This window comes from Anguilla rostrata, chromosome 14 (assembly GCF_018555375.3).
Source record: "Anguilla rostrata isolate EN2019 chromosome 14, ASM1855537v3, whole genome shotgun sequence".
NCBI lineage: Eukaryota > Metazoa > Chordata > Actinopteri > Anguilliformes > Anguillidae > Anguilla > Anguilla rostrata.
Window position 1 is genome coordinate 28,020,076 of NC_057946.1, and position 22,829 is coordinate 28,042,904.

The 22,829-nt window shown below is 46.2% G+C and overlaps 2 protein-coding genes across 2 annotated transcripts; both read left to right on the top strand.

Annotated features, from left to right (window-relative positions):
- The first annotated feature begins 146 nt into the window (after positions 1 to 146).
- LOC135239346 (integral membrane protein DGCR2/IDD-like) lies at positions 147 to 11,521 on the top strand. Its single transcript, XM_064307947.1, has 11 exons — positions 147 to 463; positions 2,279 to 2,308; positions 3,635 to 3,757; positions 4,228 to 4,314; positions 5,125 to 5,335; positions 5,923 to 5,999; positions 6,274 to 6,462; positions 7,183 to 7,386; positions 7,997 to 8,149; positions 8,870 to 9,085; positions 9,195 to 11,521. Exons 1-11 carry the CDS (start codon positions 382 to 384, stop codon positions 9,431 to 9,433), a joined length of 1,611 nt encoding a protein of 536 aa, XP_064164017.1. The 5' UTR covers positions 147 to 381; the 3' UTR covers positions 9,434 to 11,521.
- Positions 11,522 to 17,370: 5,849 nt separating this feature from the next.
- On the top strand, positions 17,371 to 22,376 carry car15 (carbonic anhydrase 15). Its single transcript, XM_064307949.1, has 8 exons — positions 17,371 to 17,731; positions 18,024 to 18,053; positions 18,918 to 19,094; positions 19,999 to 20,144; positions 20,377 to 20,472; positions 20,701 to 20,767; positions 20,857 to 21,017; positions 21,723 to 22,376. Exons 1-8 carry the CDS (start codon positions 17,674 to 17,676, stop codon positions 21,927 to 21,929), a joined length of 942 nt encoding a protein of 313 aa, XP_064164019.1. The 5' UTR covers positions 17,371 to 17,673; the 3' UTR covers positions 21,930 to 22,376.
- The last annotated feature ends 453 nt before the right edge of the window (positions 22,377 to 22,829 follow it).

Genomic DNA, 22,829 nt, shown 5'->3' on the forward strand with positions numbered 1-22,829 from the left:
TCTGAAATAGTACAATTATCCCCCGGCGCTGTTCACACGCTTCACAGTCTGTCATTAATGTAGCCAGCAATGTAACACAATAACCTGGACAAACCCCGCCCCTCATCTGCAAACTGATTGGCTCAGTGGCGTGTTTGGAATTGTTGCGATGGGAGGAGGAAGCCATCTTGTTTTATTTGCAAGTCTGGAATATGGAAGTAGCCTATGAGTGGACCTTTTTTAGATCGGCAATGTAACGCCAGATTCAGTTTCTATGATAACCTCCAGTAACTGTCCTATTTAGTAAACGGAGTCCCAGTCCCCGGTAGTGACTCCAGGCCACGGAGAAAGGGTTGGCTTATCTGATTTCTGTGTAGAGCAGCTAAGATGAATGGAGGATAAATGTTGCTGAAGGCGAACCGCAGCAGTTTCGCTCTTCTCCTATCCCTTTTCGCCCTGACCCTCACAGACCCGCCACAGACAGGTAAAATAATGGCCCGTTGTTGCTGTTTGTTGTATGAATGTCTGTACCCGGATCGTTAACTGGCTAACTAGGTATCAGCTCTAGAATTATGACTATTGCCTACTACTGCTCTGTGTTATGAGTCGCGGGTTTGACACCCGCTAGTCTAGCCGGTGCTATAATAATGTAACGTTAGCCTAGCTAGCTAAATCTAGCCGGTGGGAGATCTATGCGTATGGGCATTGGGGCACTTTCTTGCTGGCTGTCGAAGAACGATTTAGACACAGTCTGCAAGCTAGCGTCACGTATTTACATAAGCTATGCACATCCGACCTCAGATTTTTGAATATGTTTTGCAAATTGCATGTCATTGCACAACGATATTATGTGACGTTATCCCCCTGCTTTGTGTAGCTGGTTTGCAAATATAACGCAATTATCGAGTGTAGGTAGCAGCGTCCACTAGCTAACTGGCGTTAGCTAGCTAGCTAATATGTTCGCTATCGTGTCTAGCAGGCCTCTGGATGTAGTCTATAACGTCGACTAACGTTACCTATGTAACTCAATGTTTCAGTGATTTCAACCAGTAGCTAGTCTAACTAGCCGTCAGATGTACGTTGGTTAACGTTATCCCGTTTGGTTGTCCAACCTCAAACAAATTGGGTTACGGTTGTCGGTGTGTCGTATCTCATCGTTATTGAAAGTTAGATAACGAGCGTGCGACAATGACCAGACCGCCCCGGGCCGTTTGCAACGATGTTTGAGTTGAGGTCATCATCAGACCCAGGTTTATTAACTGCAACTGGGACGGTTGTCCGTGCACAACCCAGCAACACTTGAAATGAGATTAGTGCGGGTGAGTTGAGATTAGCGTTTGCACCAGACGACGGTCGCAAATCCACAGAAAACAACGACGAGAAAGAAAGGATCATGCTAATCCGAGCAGCGACCTGACTGCAAGAGAACTATTCCTCCGTGTACAGAGCCCCAACTTTTTGAGATCAGAAAATGAATACATTTTTTCCATTTTGAGTTGTCAGTCTTGATCACTCCTTAGTAGAGGTGTGACCGCATATCATGCTTGTAGCCACACAATGTTGCTAACGAAATGCTTTGCAAGACGAATACCAGATTTTTTATTATTTTTTAATTTGACAGACGCTCTTTTACCAAAGCGATTCGTAAAGTCGTAGTTGCCGGGCAAGCTAAATTTTGATTGAGGAATGACAACAAAGACATAGAAACCTCCGCAAAACTTAAATAAAGCTAATCTGATTTCCGAACTGTAAAATAAGGAATGTGAGGGGCGTGTTGTTGATTCAGAATGTGGCCTTGCACAGCACACCGGATTGAGATTAGCCTGACAGGTGTCGCCTACTAGAGGCCACCGTTCTCGTTCTCTTTTAGGAGAGAACGAAGCCGCAGATGTCACTGAGTCGGTCTTTGTGTATGATATGAAATTAATGTACTCCTATACATTGACCTTTATTCGAAAAAAGGGCAGTTTCGCTTTTGATGTGCAATACTTTTCATCTCTCAAACGTGTTATTCATTAAACTTCCCTATATAGCGAATAATAGTAATAATAATTTATATATAACTCCACAATTCGTGTGGAATTAGTGGTGTTTCTCCGCGGTGGGCGTGGCCTAATGAATCCGATACATTCTGTCGCGCCCTTTCTCTGGAGTGAGGTCTCCGTAAAACAGTCCCCGTTTGAGGATACAGCTGTTAGTGATGAAAGTGTGCAAGCAGAGGGTTGTAGGTTCAAATCCCGGTGCAGAAGAGGACACTACGAGCTCACCTGCGGTGTGTGTGTGTGTGTTCTTCTTGCAGGTTCACGTCTGGCTTTGGCAGGACTATCAGGTGAGTCTGTGTCCTGGAACTGAGACGAAGTGTGTGCTTTTGTGTGATATGCGTCACAGGCACACTGCGTAACATCCATCTCTGGGTCAAAATTCCTCGAATGGAATATAGAAAAAAATTTACTTCTTCAGTTAATTATATATGCATTTTCTTTTTTTTGCATAAGGAGGACCGAATTCCTTATGTATTTCTCACCAGACCTTCCTTATGTATTTTTATTCATTTTCAGACTAGGGCTGTGAACAACACACATTTCTGACTGTCAACTAGTTGCTGTCTGAAAAGGGAAATTACTGAGTTATCTTTTTTTTTCTAACCGCTCGGTGTAGGATATCTCTAATCATTCCACACGGCACTCTTTTCTAAACTGGCCATCTTTTCAGCTGACCGTAAGTGAAGTGAATGACATCAAGCCCCGCCCACCCCCTCTATTACTCGTTTAGAGCAGTAGCTTCGGTAACATTTGGCAGTATAGAAAGGACCATGCCCGGGAATCAAATCTCTGGCCACGTGGGAAGATTTGTGTGTCTTATGAATTGGACTGCACCACTGTATTCCCAGTTATCCATGTCCTTCAGAGGGTGATTTGAGCAATAGAGGTAGAATCTTGTGCTGGTTGGAAGGTGAGCTCCATAAATGTGCTGGCAGCCTTTCAGGAGGTCTTGTCACAGTTGAGTTGATTGGGTGCTGCATGAGAGCGCAGTGGAAAATGGGCCTCGCTGTGTGACTCGCTGTTCACCAGCAGGGGGCATGTTCTACCACGCTGAACTGCATTTTAAAGACGGTGTGAATAATTCTAGCCCCTCTTAACTGACCCAAACAGAAGGGTGTGTGTGTTGTGCAGTCTTCCTGGCGGTCGGGGTAGAATGAAAAGAGTGTCCATGAGTCTGAGAGGTAGTGTAGCTCCTTGGCATTAGCTTATCGGGCAGCTAAACGGGCCATTCCGTTATATGTTCAAAAGATGATCATCAGGCCCTATACGCTCCAGCCAGACCTCTGGTCTGCAACCTCTGGCCTACTGGATCCTCCCCCATTACATGAGACATTTCAGCAGCTGATCTTCTATGGATCTTTATAGAGCACTACTGCCCAACCCTGTTCCTGGAGATCTACAGTCCTGTAGGTATTCGTTTCAACCCTAATCTGGCGCACCTGAATCAACTAGTTAGCAGCTCAACAAGATCTGTAGCTGTTGAAATGAGGTGTGATTTGTTAGGGTTGGAGTGAAAACTTGAGGGACGGTGGACCTCCAGAAAGAGGGTTGGGCAGCCCTGATAAAGAGTGTGACTGTGGTGTGTTGTGTGTGTGGCGCCCCCTGTGTTTCAGAGCTGCGCTGCGGGACGGGGCAGTTCTCCTGCCACAGTGGGAAGGTGCAGTGCATTCCCCAGGCCTGGCAGTGCGACGGCTGGGCCGCCTGTGAGGACAAGAGCGATGAGAGGGACTGTCCCCGTGAGTGCCGCTGTGCCCCTGCTCTATACCCTGTACCCCCACTCTGTACCCCTGCTCTATACCCCTGCACCCCCACTCGGTACCCCTGCTCTGTACCCCTGCACCCCCACTCGGTACCCCTGCTCTGTACCCCTGCACCCCCACTCGGTACCCCTGCTCTGTACCCCTGCACACCCACTCGGTACCCCTGCTCTGTACCCCTGCACCCCCACTTGGTACCCGTGCTCTGTACCCCTGCACCCCCACTCGGTACCCCTGCACCCCCACTCTGTAACCCTGCACCCCCACTCTGTACACTGTACCCCCCGTCCCCCCCACTCTTCTGCAGGCCTGGCTTTAACAGACCGGCTCCTCTGTAGCTCTGTGGATGGAATTGTTTGTCTGTTGTGTTCTGAACTAGATATTTATGAAAAAAACCACTCACACCCACGCTCCAGCGTTAACTCCCTGTCTCTTCTCTCTTCACACAGCTCTGAAGGAAGAAAGGTATCGCTATGGTAACGGGTTTGACCAATTGGAGGAGGTGATGGGTGTGGCCCAGCCCATGCGTTTCAACAGTAAGGCAACTTTCCCTTCACTTACCCTGAAGCCATTCCCCTCTGCGTGCAGTGACTATACGAGCTTTGCTGTGTATTTCCTATCAAATACAGTGGCCCCAAAAAGTATTTGGACACTTAAACGCTTGAAAATGTATGGATTTCATTGAATTAGATGACAAAATTTTAAACCAAGATGCTTAAGGCATCTATCTTTAACATAAATGTTATTTGGTTTGATATTTTGTTATGTAATTCAATAAAATTCATACATTTTTAAGCATGGCTTCTGTGTCCAAATACCTTTTGGGGCCACTGTAACTGTGCAAATGATCCTGAGTGACAACAGTGTTCAGTGGGGTTGGTGAGTGTAAGGCTTGTGTAAGTGTTGTGTAAACTGGGGGTTGGTGACTAAGTGTGGTGTAAGTGTGTCAGTAAAGGTTGGGGGTTAGTGACTATGTGTGTGTGCGTAGGTGAGGGGTTGGGGGTAGGTGACTGTGGGTGGTGTGATTGGACTGTGGACTGAGGAAGTACTAATGTTTAGCTGGTTTTTATTGGGGCTGTGCTGATTTAGAACCCCCCACAGGGCAGACTTTGGCTGCTCTTGGATTAATTCACAGGGAAAATCTTTGTCGCTTGTTGTCCCACTCACTGGAATATTTTTTGCAAGCTGCTTGACTGATATAACATGCAGAGATTAAAGATTTCATTTAAAGTGGACGTGCTCAATTTCTCTTAACAAGACAATTAAGTGTTAATTGATGTGGCTGCAGTCACTTCCTGTTTTAGAGGAAGTGAGACTTTAACTTCGCCCTCTCTTTCTGTTCCCAGAAAAATGCCCCAACGCCTGGCATCACTATGAGAAGACGGCTAGCTGCTATAAGGTGTACCTGCGGAACGAGAACTACTGGCAGGCGGTGGACACCTGTCAGAAGGTCAACGGATCCCTGGCCACCTTCGTTACAAACGAAGAGCTGCAGTTCATCCTCAAGATCCAGGTGGACTTCGACGACAACGTGTGTGAGAGAAAGGACCAATGCAAGTGAGTCGTGCCTGCAGGGTAGCTGCACACCTGTGCGGTTTCTGAAGCAAATGCCTGGAAGACTATCCTGCAGCTGTGTGACTGGCTATACTTTGGTTTTGACAGTGTGATTGGCTGTGCTGCAGATTTGTGACTGTTTGGCTGTGCTGTAGGTTTGTGACTGTGATTGGCTGTGCTGTAGGTTTGTGACTGTGTGTTTAGCTGTGCTGTGGGTTTTTGACTGATTGGCCGTGCTGCAGGTTTGTGACTGTGTGTTTGGCTGTGCTGCAGGTTTGTGACTGATTGGCTGTGCTGCAGGTTTGTGACTGTGATTGGCTGTGCTGCAGGTTTGTGACTGTGTGTTTGGCTGTGCTGCAGGTTTGTGACTGTGTTTGGCTGTGCTGCAGGTTTGTGACTGATTGGCTGTGCTGCGGGTTTGTGACTGTTTGGCTGTGCTGCAGGTTTGTGACTGTGTTTGGCTGTGCTGCGGGTTTGTGACTGTGTGTTTGGCTGTTCTGCAGGTTTGTGACTGTGTTTGGCTGTGCTGCAGGTTTGTGACTGATTGGCTGTGCTGCAGGTTTGTGACTGTGTGTTTGGCTGTGCTGCAGGTTCTGGGTCGGGTACCAGTATGTGATCAGCAGTCAGAACCACACGCTGGAGGGCCGCTGGGAGGTGGCAAATAAAGGTGAGTGTTGGGGATGGCATTGTTCCACAGTGCACACAGCCTCTTCCTTTCATAGGTAAACACAGCTATGCAGCGCGTCAGGTATGGTACTCTAGTGTACACTGGTCTCAACCAATCAGCTCTTTTCCCAGGATACGCATTCTGCCTGTGTACTTTGATGTATTTAGGGGTAGGTTGCAGGGTTACCATGGTAATGATGTGTTTTTGTGGGAGGGGTGCCGGGTCCCCGTAGTAACGCTGCATTCTCTTATTTTTCCGGCTGGGGGGCGCGCAGGCTCCATGCAGGTGTTCCTGCCCCCGGAGGGGCTGACGCGGTTCGGGGAGGGGGCGGCCACGCCCAGCCAGGACAGCGTGTTCTGTGCCCAGCTGCAGCGCTTCCACATGGGCAGCATGAACGAGCGCGGTCTGCACAGCTGGCACGCCGACAACTGCTACAAGAAGTTCCCCTTCCTGTGCAAGCGCCGTGCGTACCGCCCTTCCGCCAATCACCTGTTGCCTTCACTGACCTCCACCAATCACCTGTCGCCTTCACTGACCTCCACCAATCACCTGTCGCCTTCACTGACCTCCACCAATCACCTGTCGCCTTCACTGACATCCACTAACGAGCATATTCCACCTGTTAACACCCCCCTGCTGTCACCGCCTCCGCCTCCACCAATCACCTGTCGGCTTCACTAACCTCCACCAATGAGCGCACTCCACCTATAAACACCCCCTTGCTGTCACCGACTCCCCCTCCACTCATACCCAACGCTGCCCTCTACATTCCACTGGCTGCTCAGCTTATCATTTGCTGTGTTTCAGGGCGTTGAGGATAACGTGTGTATCTGTGTGTGTCCTGTGTGCGTGTGTCTGTGCGTATGTGTCTGTATGTGTGTGTGTGTATGTGTGTGTCTGTGCGTATGTGTCTGTATGTGTATGTATGTGTGTGTGTGTGTGTGTGTCTGTGCGTATGTGTCTGTATGTGTGTGTGTGTGTCTGTGCGTATGTGTCTGTATGTGTGTGTGTGTGTGTGTGTGTCTCTGTCTCTGCGTATGTGTCTATGTGTATGTGTATGTGTGTGTCTGTGCGTGTGCCTGTGTGTGTGTATGTGTATGTGTCTGTGTGTGTGTGTGTGTGTGTGTGTGTGTGTGTGCGCATGTGTGTTTATATGGGCGTATCCTGTGCGTGCGCGTTGCAGGGCAGACGTGCGTGGACATCAAGGACAACGTGGTGAGCGAGGGCTTCTACTTCACGCCCAAGGGGGACGACCCGTGCCTGAGCTGCACGTGTCACGCGGGCGAGCCGGAGATGTGCGTGGCGGCGCTCTGCGAGCGGCCCCAGGGCTGCCAGCACTTCCGCAAGGACCCCAAGCAGTGCTGCAAGTTCACCTGCCTGGACCCCGGTACGACCTCCGACCCCTGACCCCCGACCCCAGCACCACAACCTGCCTGCCTGCTCGCGTCATCCACAGCACGCGGCTCTGGGTTAATGTACCCGATGTTAATGTAAATGTGTGTGTGTGTGTGTGTGTGTGTGTGTGGGCAGTACAGACGTGTGTTTCAGGCCTAGTTAATTAGGGTGGAGATGTGATAGAAAGGCTTGTACGCTATCATTGGACTGTAATATAAGTCTCAGTGTCAGTGTTTATCTCTGTCACCAGGTGGTGCTGTTTGTCTGTGTGTGTTTTCTCCTGCACTGGAAGTGGCTTTCTATGAACGTTTAATCAATTTACCTCATCAAAGCTGCCAACTTTATCACTGGCATGGCACAGTGATCTGAATCTGATTTTAGAGGGTTTATTCTTCATGTCAGCTGTAGTAATTACCTGTGATATCTATGGTTCTTCTGTTCTCAGTGCTGATGTGTCATACTGTCTCTCTTATTGCTGTTATCTGTGGTACTTCCTCTTACTCAGTGGTGCTGATATCTGTGTTACTTTCTCTCTCTCAGTGCTGATATCTGTGTTACTTTCTCTCTGTCAGTGCTGATATCTGTGCTCTTTCCTCCTGCAGATGGGAGCAGTCTGTTTGACTCCATGGCGAGTGGGATGCGATTGATCGTCAGCTGCATCTCCTCCTTCCTCATCCTCTCCCTCCTGCTCTTCATGGTGCATCGTCTGCGGCAGCGCCGGAGGGAACGCATTGAGACGCTCATCGGAGGCAACCGTACGCCCGCCCCTCACTGACACTGACATATGACCCCTGACCCCACCACATTTCACTGACACTGACCTATGACCCCACCGCATTTCACTGACACTGACCTATGACCCCACTGCATTTCACTGAGACTGACCTATGACCCCACCGCATTTCACTGAGACTGACCTCTGACCCCACCACATTTCACTGAGACTGACCTGTGACCCCACCACATTTCACTGAGACTGACCTGTGACCCCACTGAATTTCACTGAGACTGACCTATGACCCCACTGCATTTCACTGACCCTGACCTATGACCCCACTGCATTTCACTGAGACTGACCTACGACCCCACTGCATTTCACTGACACTGATTTATGACCTGTGACCCTTCCACACATTGACGCACCAGCAGTGTACATTGCAATGATGATATCAACAGAAGATGGAGAGTCTCCTATTATTTTTTTCCCCAAATCCGTCATTTTCCCAGAATGCAGTGAATGGTTTTTGTGTTACGGGCTAGTGAGAAAGAAATGCATTTGATATGGGAGACTGTAGTTTCATTCAGGTGAATGGGATGTTGCAGACAAATGTCTTTACTTTTAAAACAAAATATTTCTTTTCAAACTATTACAAGTACATTTTTCTTGCAGATATGTACTAACCACAGTAAGGACCTTTCATTACAGGATACAATTCTCCTTTAACTTCCTCTCTCTCCTCCCCCCCTCCCCCCAGTGCATCATTTTAACCTGGGACGTAGAGTTCCTGGGTTCGATTACGCACCGGATGCGTTTGGGACAGGCCTGACCCCACTGCACCTCTCTGACGACGGGGAGGGGGGTGCATTTCATTTCCAGGAGCCCCCCCCGCCCTACTACAAATACCCAGACATCCCCCCACCCCCCTACGAGGCATCAATCAACCCCAACAGCGCCCTCTACCTGCAGCTCGGTACGGTCTACCACACAACTTGTACTGCACGCACGCACGCACACACACACACACACACACAAACTCTTGGGCGCGCACGCATAATCCTGTCGCGTTTCTCCCCCCTCAGGGCGGGACGTTCCTCCGCCGCCCAATGGCAGCCAGCCGGAGGCGGAGCCCGGGGAGCCCCAGCAGGAAGTCCCCGCCTCCGGCCCCGCCCCCGGGGAGCACCGCCCCTCGCAGCAGCGCGAGGACTCCATCGACAGCAGCACCCTGCTGGTGGGGCCGGACACGCCCACCGATGGCGACGCCGCGGGCGCCGCGGCGACAGACCGCCCCGGCAACGGCACGCTCAGCACGGCGGTGTAGGGCGGTGTGCAGGGCGACTCGGGTTCGATCGACAGCACAACTCTGCTCCCATCGCTGGACACTAAGACGGGTCTGCGGAGGATTTTACATTTAAGTTTCTTTCAAAAAATAAAAGAATAAAAAACAGAACAAAGACCTGAAACGGATTTTACCCGCCGCGGTTTGGACTTTAGCTCTTCCGACGCGTCGCTCCGTTACACTCAGTTCTGTCCCCATCTCAGCGTTCCAACACAGTGGCTCAAACGCAGGCTTTACCGAATCCACTTTCGCTGACTGTGCTCATATGGCTAACGTACCATTGGTCAAGGGTCAGGGGTCAGAGTCTGGCTTTCATATGGACTCATTTGCCAAGGTGTGCGGAGCTCAAACTCGTGTGTGTATGTGTGTGTGAGAGAATCAGAGAGCGTGCATGCATGTGTGCGTAGGGGTGGGGACTTCTGTAACGTAGGTGTTCAGGCATCATGGAAGAGGAGCATCGTTATTTCTCTTAAAATGTCTTGTGTGAGATGTCAAGTAGATTTTATTAGTCTTTGCCATAACATCTGTGTGTGTGTGTGTGTGTGTGTGTATAAATGTGTGTGTATATATGTATGTATATGTACCCACTCTTACATGTACATACATAGACTCACACACACACACAAATGCACACTTATGGAAAACTGCTAATTCTCTGCAGGTCATCTGTGGTGCATTACCAATTAGAGAATTTTACAATTATGTGTTTGTATTTTTAAAATGAGTATATAATCAAGAAAGGAACACCACACCATTAACTTCTGCTGCTGTACTGCTGTCAGACTGAACACCATTGAGTTAATGCACTCTGTGTACAGTGTGAGACTGAACACTGCAGAGTTTATGTGCTCAGGGTAGCAGTGTGAGACTGAACACTGCAGAGTTAATGCACTCTGTGTACAGTGTGAGACTGAACACTGCAGAGTTAATGTGCTCAGGGTAGCAGTGTGAGACTAAGCACTGCAGCGTTAGTTGTGGTCAGTGGGAGTCTGAATACTATCATTTCTAGCTCATTAACTCCTGCAAGACAGAAAACTTGATTTTGTGACACTAATGAGCACTCTGCATGTCCAGCCTCTGGGGTCAAAGGTCAGAGGTCATAGGTCTGCAGAAGAGCTGTGTCCTGTGAGCGGACCGGTGAAGTTCAGTCCTGAGTGGGATAAGCGGGTAAAATGTGTTGCTCTGTAGAAGCTGGCCTCAGCGCCGGGTCAAAGCCAACACGGCACCTTCTCTGGCCCTCCTCCCTCTGGGATTGCTTCCGTTCAACTGTTTTTTTATTTGTGATCCCCCCCCCCCCCCCACATTGACAATCTTGTGTAGAAAATCCACGCGCTCGCGTAGTAATAAAATAAACTATTTACGGCGCTCAAATGAAACGTGTAGCTGTACACAGTCAGTGGCTGGTGCGAGGCGATGCTAAAGTAAATGGCTGTGCATTCATGGCCCCGCGGGACACAGGAACACAGAGCTGATGTTCTCTACCGCTACCAACGACGCCTTCGTGTTCGGCTCATTCCGCTCAAGGTGTGCACAGCAATGTTTTCCCCTACATCAACGACTGCTACCTGCGCGCGAATGCGTGTGTGTGTGCATATACCTGTGGGTGTGTATATACCTGTAGGTGTGTACGGGTTTACAGGTATTGTTCGTTTCCAGATGGATTCCTTACATGCATGTTTTATGATTCGGGCATGTGGAGAGAATGTTTTTTTTTTCGTTTTTTTTAAAAAATCACATTAGCATAAAGACTGTCCTGCTGTCGGCAGACTCTCCCCAAACTGAAACTTCAGAAAACGTTTTCCTTTCATTTGTGAATTAACGGGCGCCGTGCTGTTTTAAAATATTGTAGTCGGATTATGTAGAATGAGTATGGATTTTTTTGTTGTTGTTGTCTTCAAGTCCTTGTGAATTTATTTTAGTTTTATTGATTGTTTTTTTCTTTTTTTTTTTTTCTTTTCCTGTTATTTTAATTATTTCGTTAAAATTCTTTCTGGGGACAGGTATTGAGGTTTTCTTGCGAAGGACCTGTACGTGTAATTTACGCCAAATAAAGCAACATGAAGGAAGGAACGGCTGAACTGGAAGTGACTGCTTTCCATTGAAGGGTGGGGTTCGCCCAAATTTATTGCTTTAGTTCTGCTTTTGGAAGTAGTCATGATCTGCAGTGTGAACTCGTGGTTCAGTAGGAGGTCTGTAGCCAAGTTTTCTCCAAATAGGGCTTCATGGCGAAGACCATGCACAATCATGAGCTAGATAAACCGCTCCTGACTATAATTACGTTAGGTCCAATTGAACAGTCTCACCTGCAGGGTAGATCTCATTTGACGTGGGTCCACCCTAGTGTAGAGATCAGGGCTTTACATCAAGGATAACTGGCTCAATCTGTAATTCGATCTCAGATCTCTTAATTGTGGGTTATTATGGGATATAAATGTTAAAAGCCAGAATTTAGACGGATCAGTCAACCCAAGTTTCGGTGCAGAAAGAATGAGCGACATTGTGAGTGTTTTTTTGTGATCTGGATTTCGCCCTCCTCTGTCGCTTTGTTTATTTTTGGCTCGTTTTCGGCAGACGGGGCCTTTCGAAAACTGCACCGTGTCAGTGTCTCCTGTTCTTCCTCTTATGGCTTGTTCAGCTCGAGGCTCGTTGTCACTTCCCCCCAGCGCTGTCCACGCTCTTGAGCTTCCCGTCATGTTGCACTATTCCTTCTTGTTTTTCTGCATCATCATCTCTCTCTTTAACCGTTCCTGTGAAGTCACCCCTGTCTGACCCCGGCTCTGCCTCTGTTTGCATGACTCTGTTTTGACTAATTCGGGTCCCCACAACCTGGTCCTGGTCCGGGGGTGTTTTCATTGTTACTCAGCACTTGACTGGTCAATGAAAGCATTTCATTACACAGTTAATTCGCCCACTCGCCCTGGTTTCTTGTTTGAACTGGTTGCTGATTTTAAGCTGAAAACAAAAACCAATGGGCCCTGAAGATAAGGGTGGGGGGTGGGGGGTATTTCATGAAGTGACCTTTTTGAAAATCCAGGCTTATTTGAAATGGCCTGTCTTGAATTAACCTGACATTTCAATCTTAACAGGAGGGGGGATTCCCAATCAGTCCCAAGACAGTCTTTCCGCTTTTGAACCAGTCTCACTTTGTCCTGTGAGCTCATAGATAATTGTTTAATCATGAAGTGGCTTTGTTCTTCATTCTTATTTACTGCGAGATGATTAGGATCGGAGACGGGCAATGAGGGTCGTATCTGTTTCTGCTTTTCATGCCAACTTCTGGCCTTAATTACTTAACCAGCCCTGACGTTTATGCCGTCTGACATTTTAGCTACATTTCTTCAAGCGCATGAACGATGGCCGAAGACTGTTTTTATATCCCAATATGAAATACTTTACCGTGATCTAAACTACTAGTGAACCAGTGTTCAGTGGAGACAGATTGTATCCTAATTGCCTTGATAGGCAAATTGCTATTAAAATTAGGAAGTTATTAAGACTTTCAAGGCCTAGTTCAGAGCATGCAAAGAACTGCAAATAACAGGTAGTTGCCCAGGCCTAGAGGTCTAAAAGCCACAACATTAAATATGAAAAGATTTGTAGTCCTGTGGCTCAGATGGTAGAGCATCATGCTAACGATGCAAAGGCTGTGGGTTAAATCCCAGGGGACTACACATGCACTCAAATCAGAAAAGACTGATTCTTCAATGCCAATATGAACACATATATTTGGCCTATTTTGCAAGGTTCCATTTTGAAACAAGGTGATATTTTGGGGGGTATAAATGTAAGATGTTCGACAGGTATGTAGGCCTATGCTGTGAAATCTTTATGGATGGATAGTCTGCTTTGCCTGTACCAAGGTGGAATCGAAAATAATTTTTGCCTCTATTCTATTCAAGCTCTTTTCTAATGATAACAGGTAGTCTTACCTTTACCATTACGTTACAGAACCTGTTGTCTTTTTTCAGATTTTGATTAATTTCCCTTTTTTTAAATTCTTTTATGATTTATTTATTATCAGTGCAGAAGCACATTTGAAATTGTCACTCATGATATGAAGTTAAATGCAAGACAGTTTCGGGGCCAACGAAGTATAATACTGAACTAACTGCTTTCTAGCCATGGTAATTTTAACGAAACAACGAACCAGTTTGAAATCTTTGATTAACTACAGTTAGCCTGACCAGGACCAGGTTAGTTTCCCAGTCTTAGTTACCAGGGTAACATAGCATGGATCATATTAAGCATGCTTCATGAAACTGAATTAGCAGGGATGCAAGCCTGGCTAAGTGAAATAAACCTGGTTTACTGAGTTAGCTCACTCAGTGAAATACCCCCCAGGCCTCCAGAGTTGAGGACCCCTGGGTAAACTCTCTCTTATGCTCTTTGTCTAATTTAGAGCCCAGTAGATCCCATTACCCCAGGGCTTTGTATTTCTATGAGCAAGCAGATTTGGAGCATAGATACTTCCTGAATCGCTGCCGTCTAGTAGTTTGTGGCGTTAAGCAATAAAGGAAGATAAAGTGGAACTCTGGCCTTTAAACAAACTGTGACATTTTAGCTTTTTTTTAAAAAAAAGGTGAGACCTCATTAATAAACAGTAAAAAGAACGCCCTGTCCAAAGCCTCCTATTTTATTTTTCTCAATATCCTTTTAAATTTAAACAAAAATAAATAACAGTAGTTTTGCACTGTTAATTATAAGCAGTCACCCACATCTTTTTTTTCTCCAGGGGTGTGGGGGGGGGCCTGGGGGAACTAACCCTCGGAACCCTGCCAAAACCTGATATTTTGACTATACCTGGAAATCCCTCTGCCAGCCGTCCCAAATGTTAACCGGGACGTGAGCGAGGTGCGGGGAACCCGGCCGGGTCAGGAGACCGGCAGAGTGACGCGGTGCGGGGAAACCAGAGCCCCTAAATCCCGCGAAAGGGGAACTTCCTTTCCCCAGCGGAAAAAGATCACGGCGATAACCATTGGAAATGTCCGACCGAAACTAGCTTCCCCCCCCCCCTTTCATACGGGTGTGAAGCGAGACTAATCCCAGAGCCGGGCTAAGTTGCATAATACCACACAAGGTGGGGGGGGGGGGGCTGTTATTGATCATGTTTCTGAAATTACCCAAACCCCCCTCTGTGAGATTTTCTATTCTGGTAGTCCCTTCAGATCTCACCAGTGGGTTTTCCCCAAAGGGTGTAACCTGGCCCCGTGCATAAAAGATGGATGTTGATAAAGGATTAATGCTTTGTGCGAGCTCTGGCTACAGCACATGCACAGGACATATTGCTGAGTCACCCTCTGTGACTAGGCTTGAAGAGCTAGTGAACGCGCTATCGCTGTGAAGGTGCTCACTGTTTTAAAGCTGCATTGGTGTCATAAGGGGAATCCCTGAAAGAAGAGCATTTGGTGTTGTCCAATGCTGGAGAATGACAGCTCAGTGTAGCTCGACCTTGGGGTTCGAGCAGACTCCCTCTCCTGCAGTGCTGCTCAGCCCCTCTCTCTCTCTCTCTCTCTCTCTCTCTCTCTCCGTCACTCTTTCCCCCCTTTCTCTTACTCATTACTGCATGCAAGAACCACTGCAGCTGAAGTTCTTGTACACTTACACAATGACAATTTTACACCCTATAGCCCACACACAGTGCCAGCCACAGACGAGCCAGTGACAATTTTTACGTCCAACTGGCCACACAGTCCGGGAGGAGCTGGAAACGTTTAAACATATAGGCCAAATACAGTTTCACAGGTACTGGTGTCCTAGACCCAAACCTGCCCCTAAAGAACTGACACTAAAGAACTGATAGTATAATGGGTAAGGAGATGGTCTTGTAACCTGAAGGTTGCAGGTTCAATTCCCGTGTTTTATTTCCAACAGGCCGCACAGAACGAGAGGAGCCTGCAAGTTTTTAACATATAGACCCAGGTTGGACACTGTCGTTGTACCCTTGAGCAAGGTACTTAACCTCCATTGCTTCAGTATATATCCAGCTGTATAAATGGATGCAATCTAAATGCTGTGTAAAAAGTTGTTACATGCCTGTAATGTAATGCAGTGTTAACCCCTTCAAATAGCCTGGTTCAGTGACTCCAGACGACCTGAGTCAGCATGAACGTATCACACACACGCACACGGCTTGATGCTGGGGGTTAGCACGTTAGCCTGTCTCTGAAAGCCCATCAAACGCTGGATGTAAAAGTGTTTGGCCCCTGGCCCTGCAGCTCACACCAGTTCCTCAATGCTTAGATCACGAATTAATGGAATTTCTTCGCGAAATATTAGTCAAGCAGCATTACGTCAGCAGCAGAGCTGAATGGTGTAAGACTTCGCTGTAAAGGATGGGGTCATTTATGGGGAGGGTAGCGGTACCTCCTCCACGTTACTGATACCGAGCAGCGGGCCTAGATTGCGGGCCTGACGCTGTCTCCAGCCGCGGTGTTAAGTGACACGTCGAGGAGCTGGTTGTACAAGTCTGCTTTATTACTTGGCACTTAACTGAATAATTAAAACAATTAATTACACACTGAGCTCACCTCTCCTGGTGTCTGAATGGGCTGATCTGCCCCCCTCGCAGGAGAACGGCACTAATCCTTAAATGGATATACCTTATTGAGAACGCCCCTCCACTCCCCTAGCTCATATGTTTCTCACACTTTAGGCACTCATTAGATATGTTTCTGTTGTTGAACACACCTGACTCTCCTGCCTGTCACATGACCTGACTCTCCTACCTGCCACATTATGACCTGACTCTCCTACCTACCACATTATGACCTGACTCTCCTGCCTGTCACATGACCTGACTCTCCTACCTACCACATTATGACCTGACTCTCCTACCTGTCACATTATGACCTGACTCTCCTACCTACCACATTATGACCTGACTCTCCTACCTGCCACATTATGACCTGACTCTTCTACCTGCCACATTATGACCTGACTCTCCTACCTGCCACATTATGACCTGACTCTCCTACCTGCCACATTATGACCTGACTCTTCTACCTGCCACATTATGACCTGCCTCTCCTACCTGTCACATTATGACCTGACTCTCCTACCTGTCACATTATGACCTGACTCTCCTACCTGCCACATTATGACCTGACTCTCCTACCTGCCACATTATGACCTGACTCTCCTACCTGTCACATTATGACCTGACTCTCCTACCTGCCACATTATGACCTGACTCTTCTACTGCCATTACCTGCTCTCTACCTGTCACATTATGACCTGACTCTCCTACCTGCCACATTATGACCTGACTCTTCTACCTGCCACATTATGACCTGCCTCTCCTACCTGCCACATTATGACCTGACTCTTCTACCTGCCACATTATGACCTGCCTCTCCTACCTGCCACATATATTTCCGCTGAGCCTAAAAATAATTAGCGGTTTGTATGTAGTCACTATAGGCCTACCACTGCGGTGCCCCCACACACCCTGCACCCCACAGCTGGCTGTTCTTTCAGCTGAGTTTGTGTGCTGGATTTATTCTCTTATCACATTAGTATCATTTTTGCTTGAGAAAATAATAATAATAATAATAATAATAATAATAATAATAATAAAATACGTTTCACTGTGCCTGTGAAAGGAAAGTTTTCTAGTTTTTCTGCTTGGTTTTTTAAAATTTTGTTTTAAATTTTATTTCACATGTTAAAGATTATTTATTAACGAACATGCGATTCTCCAGTGTTAGTTGAAATCGAAAATATTTAGAAGCATAAGATTAACTTCAGCCTACTTATAATTCTGATGTCGCACTCGGAGCATCTTCACTGTCCTTCGCACCACCATGCCAAATTTTTTTCAAATGTTTCATCTGAAATTAACTGTGCTGTCCCGTGAACTTGGAGACATTCAGCGGTTCCAGTTCGGATAATCCTGCCACTGTAACCTGTTGAATATGTATCAGGGGAAGGATACGGCTCATATGATCATAGCAGCGCAAATATTTAAGGCTTAAACAGGCGTCACCCCCGCACTTAGCAAAGGTCTCTTCTGTCGTGGTATTCATTTCAGTCACAGTCCCTGGCGGACAATGCGACTAGCCTAACTGCTCAACTCCCGGCTCGACCAGGTGGACAACTCCAGAAAGAATTCAATCTACCATCATCATCCCATACACAGAGCCACGATAGCAATTTACATCGTCTCGTTGGTTTTGACACTGACACAATAACTAACTGACACTTTAACAGACTGAGAGACGGCCATGAATATTTTGGAAACTGTGCTTTATTTCACGGCGTTCATTGCAAATTCATATGCGGGTGAGTAATTTTATTTTAACCCCTTTCATCCTGTTGGACAGTTCTTAACATCAGTATACATATTTACATAGCCTATGTCTCTCTTCCAACGTAAATAATATATTTCGAACTATAGCGAACTTTACCTAGCATCTGTCACGATTCTGAAGCAAAGCCTATTTTTATGTAAACGTGCACATTATTCTCTATTATAATGACAATGCTAAAATCAATGAGCACAACGAAAGCAGGACATAATGCCATAGACTGCAGTTATTTGCTCTTGCTCTTACTAAATATGTTCTACTTTCAGCCGACTTCTGTTACGATGAAGAATACTGCAGTAAGTATACTATTATAATTATTATAATTACAGTAGTAATTATTATTAGTAGTAGTATCGCAAACCATATAATTTCTGGGTTTTAGCATACAGACACAATTTTTTGTGCTTCATGTGAATGGCCTACTTTATCTAGTTTTATTTAGTTAAATAAAACGACAAATACAGAACTTTTAATTTTGCTCTGGTCATTTTTAATTTTTTAGCGCCCCCCTCAAAAAAGAAAAAGAAAAAAATGTATTCTGTTTTGGCTTTGAGTGTTTGCCTCCTTCTCTATTCCAACCCACAAAAATTTTTAGTTCTAGTCTCTACAAAGTAATTCGCTGTCACATGCTTTCAACAAAATGCTCTAAATTCATTCCTTTTCCGCTAGTTTAATTTAGAAACTGAACCTGTGAAGCCAACACATACAATGTCAAGTCAGGACACTGCAATTAATCTTTTAACCCCCAGTTTATTACTATAAATATTTAGTCTCCTTCTTTACACTTCTTTACACTCACACTAATATTTATTTTTTGCTGATTTATATGTATTCAATTCTTTATATTATGTGGAACCTTTTATTAATATGCGCACACACTCATCATATGTAATACTCATGTGATTAATATGCGCATACACTTATTTTCTGCATTGAATGATTCATTGTATGTATTCATGTATTCTAAAGTGTCTTTGAGACTATGAAAAGCGCTATATATAATAAAATGTATTATTATTATTATTATTATTATGTAATACTCATGTGATTAATATGCGCATACACTCATCAATATGTAATACTCATGTGATTAATATGCACATACACTCATTAATATGTAATGCTGCTTCATTAGTATGCCTACCCTATCTCCATGTTAGACCCGTATTCCTGGGGAAACAAATTTCCTTCCTGCCACCCCATCATCGACCAGCATCACTCCCCGATCAACCTGGACCAGCAGATGAGCCGGAACATGTCCCTGGGAGCGCTGCAGCTGAAGGGCTTCGACGCGGTGCAGCCGGGGGAGTGGACCCTGAAGAACAACGGCCACACTGGTGAGCACGTCTAAACTCGAGAAAAAAATCCTTCCAGCCTATCCTGGAGCATTTTTTTGAGTGAATATTCGTATTGCTAAACCAAAACTTTGGGTGGGGTATTTGATTGATTGGGGGTGGAGTTAGAGGTGGAGGTGGAGGTGAGGGCAGCAGCTTAGTGGCACTGTGGGTGTTACATTACATTACATTACATTACAGGCATTTGGCAGACGCTCTTATCCAGAGCGACGTACAACAAAGTGTATAACCATAACCAGGAACAAGTATGACGAAACCCCTAGAGAGAAGTACCGGTCCAACTGCAGGGAACAACCGCATAGTTCAACTTGGACCCTGAAGGTTAAACTGATTAACACTAACTACGAGAACGGCAACAACGCAGTCTATGGAAAAAATACAAGCAGTAGTTAAGACAGTTAATGCACCTAAGTCACCTACGAAACAGCTGCCTAGTTACAACCCTAAGCTTACAGTCATTTACAGGGGTGTAGGGAGGGATGGGGAGAGGTGCAGCCTGAAGAGGTGAGTCTTCAGTCGTCGTTTGAAATGGGTCAGTGTCTCAGCTGTTCTGACCTCAACAGGGAGGTCATTCTACCATCGTGGGGCCAGAACAGACAGGAGACGTGTTCTGGAAGTGCAGGTGCGAAGAGGGGGAGGTGCTAGGCGTCCTGAGGTAGCAGAACGGAGGGATCTGGCTGACATGTAGGGTTCGAATATCTTGTGGAGGTATGCTGGGGCTGATCCCTTGACTGCCTGGTATGCTAGGACCAATGTTTTAAATTTGATGCGAGCTATAACAGGCAGCCGGTGGAGGGTAGTGAGCAGGGGAGTGACGTGGGAGTGTCTGGGGAGGTTGAAGACCAGACGAGCCGCAGCATTCTGAATGAGTGTGTCTCCGGTGCAGTTGTGCTGCAGGTGGAGTTGGGGATGGAGGTGAGAGGTGGAGGTCTGCCTGGAAATTACACCACTCTGCAGCTGCACTTCCACTGGGGCAGTAATTCCACCAACGGGTCGGAGCACACCATCAATGGCAGGAGATACCCCATGGAGGTACACACGCACAACCTTCATGAACAGTGTTATCATCATCATCACCATCACTACCACCACCACCACCACTACCACTACTTAAATTTTATTCGGAAACCATGAAAAGGAAAGCAATGAGAAATTGTGACCTATGACGATAGCACTAGGATGTTGCACATGCACACTCATAAGCACGGTGGGTAGTTTTTCAGAGTCCGTAGTGGTATGAGCAGAGCGCCCTCTGTGTTCACAGATGCACATTGTCAACATGAAGACTGTGTATTATCCCAACTTCACGGCGGCCCTGGAAGACCCCACAGGGATCGCCGTGCTGGGAGTCTTCATCGATGTACGCTGCCGTTACTGAGAGAGGGAGTACGCGTGTGTTTGTGTGAACGAGAGAGAGAAAGTGTGTGTGTGTGTGAGGGACTGACAGGGAGAGTTTGTGTGAGAGAGAATGATGGTGTGCGTGTGTATGCGTTAGAGAACATGAATGTGTGCATCTGAGTGTTACTTTACGTCATGTAATTGGTGTTTCCTTGTGATGTGTAATTGTAATACTTGACCTGACCTGCAGGTGGCAGAGGCTGAAAGTGACAGTTTCAGTGTCCTCTCCAATTTAGTTCCTGCAGTGGCCTATAAAGGTGAGCCTGTACCTTACACTGATCTCCTCCTGGCATACCTCAACCAATCAGGTGAAATGCTGGTGTGCTAACCCCACCCCCCTCTGCAGGGAAAACTGCGCAAGTCGCGCCCTTTCCGCTAAGCAGCCTTCTGCCCATGAAGAACATGAGCCAGTATTACCGTTACCATGGCAGCCTCACCACTCCTCCATGTTCCACAGCTGTTGAGTGGACCGTGTATGAAGTCCCTATTTACATCTCCTATAAACAGGTATGAACACATACACCCACACACAAAATAAATACACACACTTAGTAAACAGGCACACACACACACTCACACTGTGGCAATCTTCTAAAGACGGAAAGAAAGAAAATCGTCTTTAGAAAATTGTCACACTCTTCTAAACTGGAAGGTTTTGACATGCAAAATGTTGCTTAACTACAGAGAAGACTGCTTTTGTGGGTGTATTGAGTGTGTGTTCCAAAGCACTCTTCCCAGTAGTTATGAATTATTTGGCATGTCAAAACCTTCCAGTTTAGAAGAGTGTGGCAATCTTCTGAAGAAAGTGTGTGTGTGCGTGTGTGCGTGCATGCATGTGTTTTTATTGAGTGTGTGTGTGTTAATTGAGTGTAATGAATGCTTTAATTAATACTTCAAAACAGTGTGATGAAAGTTATGAAGGCATGCAATGAATATTTTAATACAGTACTTATTAACTTTGAAACGTAAAAAAAAAAAAAGAAATGAATGGGCTGTGAGATTTTCAGTTTTGCATCTCACAGCCTGGTCACTTATCTCATACTTTTTATGAACTGTTTCACAGTTAATAAGTACTCTCGTAAAGTATTCGTTACATGATTTATAACTGTAGAAACAGGTCATGAGTTGTATTGCAGATTGCAAATGAAAATGTGCTACAGTGTAATGTGAAATGTAATGATGTGCTACAATTCGTGTTCGGTGCTGGTGCAGCTGAGTCAGTTTGTCTCGGGGGTGTACCACTCGGAAGAAGGCGCCCAACGCGCTGCTCCCCTGTACAACAACTTCCGGCACATTCACGACACCTTCAACCGCAAAGTCCACGCATCGAAGGACGCCGCCCTGCTCTCCAGCGCCGCCCTGCCTGTCTACAGCCTGCTGCTCTGTCTCGCTCCCGTCCTGAGTGTGGGACTGTCCTGAGAGTCCGCTCACGACATCCTACAAACATCCCCACGACGTCCCCGCAACGTCCCTGTAACGTTCCCACAAGGTCCCCAGAGTGTCCCCACAAAGACACATTGTTGTAGTGAGGGGCTTTGTGATTGACTATTGTACACCACGAGGAGAGAAGCAGGAGGGATGCATGAATCTATTGAAGCCTTTATTTATTTATCTGAGATTATCTGGACTACTTGAACTATCATTGCCATGTCTGTAACTGTACTGAATCAGCATTGTTATATATATATACAGTATATATATATATATATATTTTTTTTTGTTCCCTCTTGAGATAATCGGTGAAATCATAAACTAGTGGAAAAGCCATGATGTACAGTTAGAATGTCCAACCTTAGTCCGGGTTTTCATTGTTAATTGTTACTCAGCACTTAATTGATCCATTAAAGATTTTTATTACACAGTTAACTGGCATCACCTGGTTTCTTGTGTCTGAATTGATTGCTGATTTTACAATGATTTTAAATTCACTGTCCATGTTCTATTGGGTATTGTAGTATAGTGATCACTGACTGTGTGTAGGTCACTGTCCATGTGTGGCTGGGTATTGTAGTATAGTGATTACTGATTGTGTGTAGTTCACTGTCCCTCTGCTGCTGGGTATTGTAGTGATTCCAGGAATCAGCACGTTTCAAGGGTTTCAAGAGTTCCAGAGCAGCAACATTCAGGTTGCAAAAACAATCTCCACTCCTCATTGTGATATTTCACACACAATGATTTTCAGATTTTAAAAACATTTGGTCTCTCAGATATTATATTAAATTCATATCACTGCCAACCAAACACAACAGGAGTCACTGGTGCCATTCCAGCTGGCTAAATCCCTCCCACTCTGGGCAATGGTAGTACCAAGTGTGCATT

What these genes read in the sequence shown, in the direction of transcription:
- LOC135239346 (XM_064307947.1), top strand. Translation starts at nt 382, where the DNA reads ATGTTGCTGAAGGCGAACCGCAGCAGTTTCGCTCTTCTCCTATCCCTT. An exon ending in CTGGGAGGTGGCAAATAAAG is followed by an intron (nt 6,000 to 6,273) that starts GTGAGTGTTGGG and finishes GGGGGCGCGCAG; the next exon opens with GCTCCATGCAGGTGTTCCTG. An exon ending in GTTCACCTGCCTGGACCCCG is followed by an intron (nt 7,387 to 7,996) that starts GTACGACCTCCG and finishes TTCCTCCTGCAG; the next exon opens with ATGGGAGCAGTCTGTTTGAC.
- car15 (XM_064307949.1), top strand. Translation starts at nt 17,674, where the DNA reads ATGAATATTTTGGAAACTGTGCTTTATTTCACGGCGTTCATTGCAAAT. An exon ending in GAAGAACAACGGCCACACTG is followed by an intron (nt 19,095 to 19,998) that starts GTGAGCACGTCT and finishes TCTCCGGTGCAG; the next exon opens with TTGTGCTGCAGGTGGAGTTG. An exon ending in GCAGGAGATACCCCATGGAG is followed by an intron (nt 20,145 to 20,376) that starts GTACACACGCAC and finishes CTGTGTTCACAG; the next exon opens with ATGCACATTGTCAACATGAA.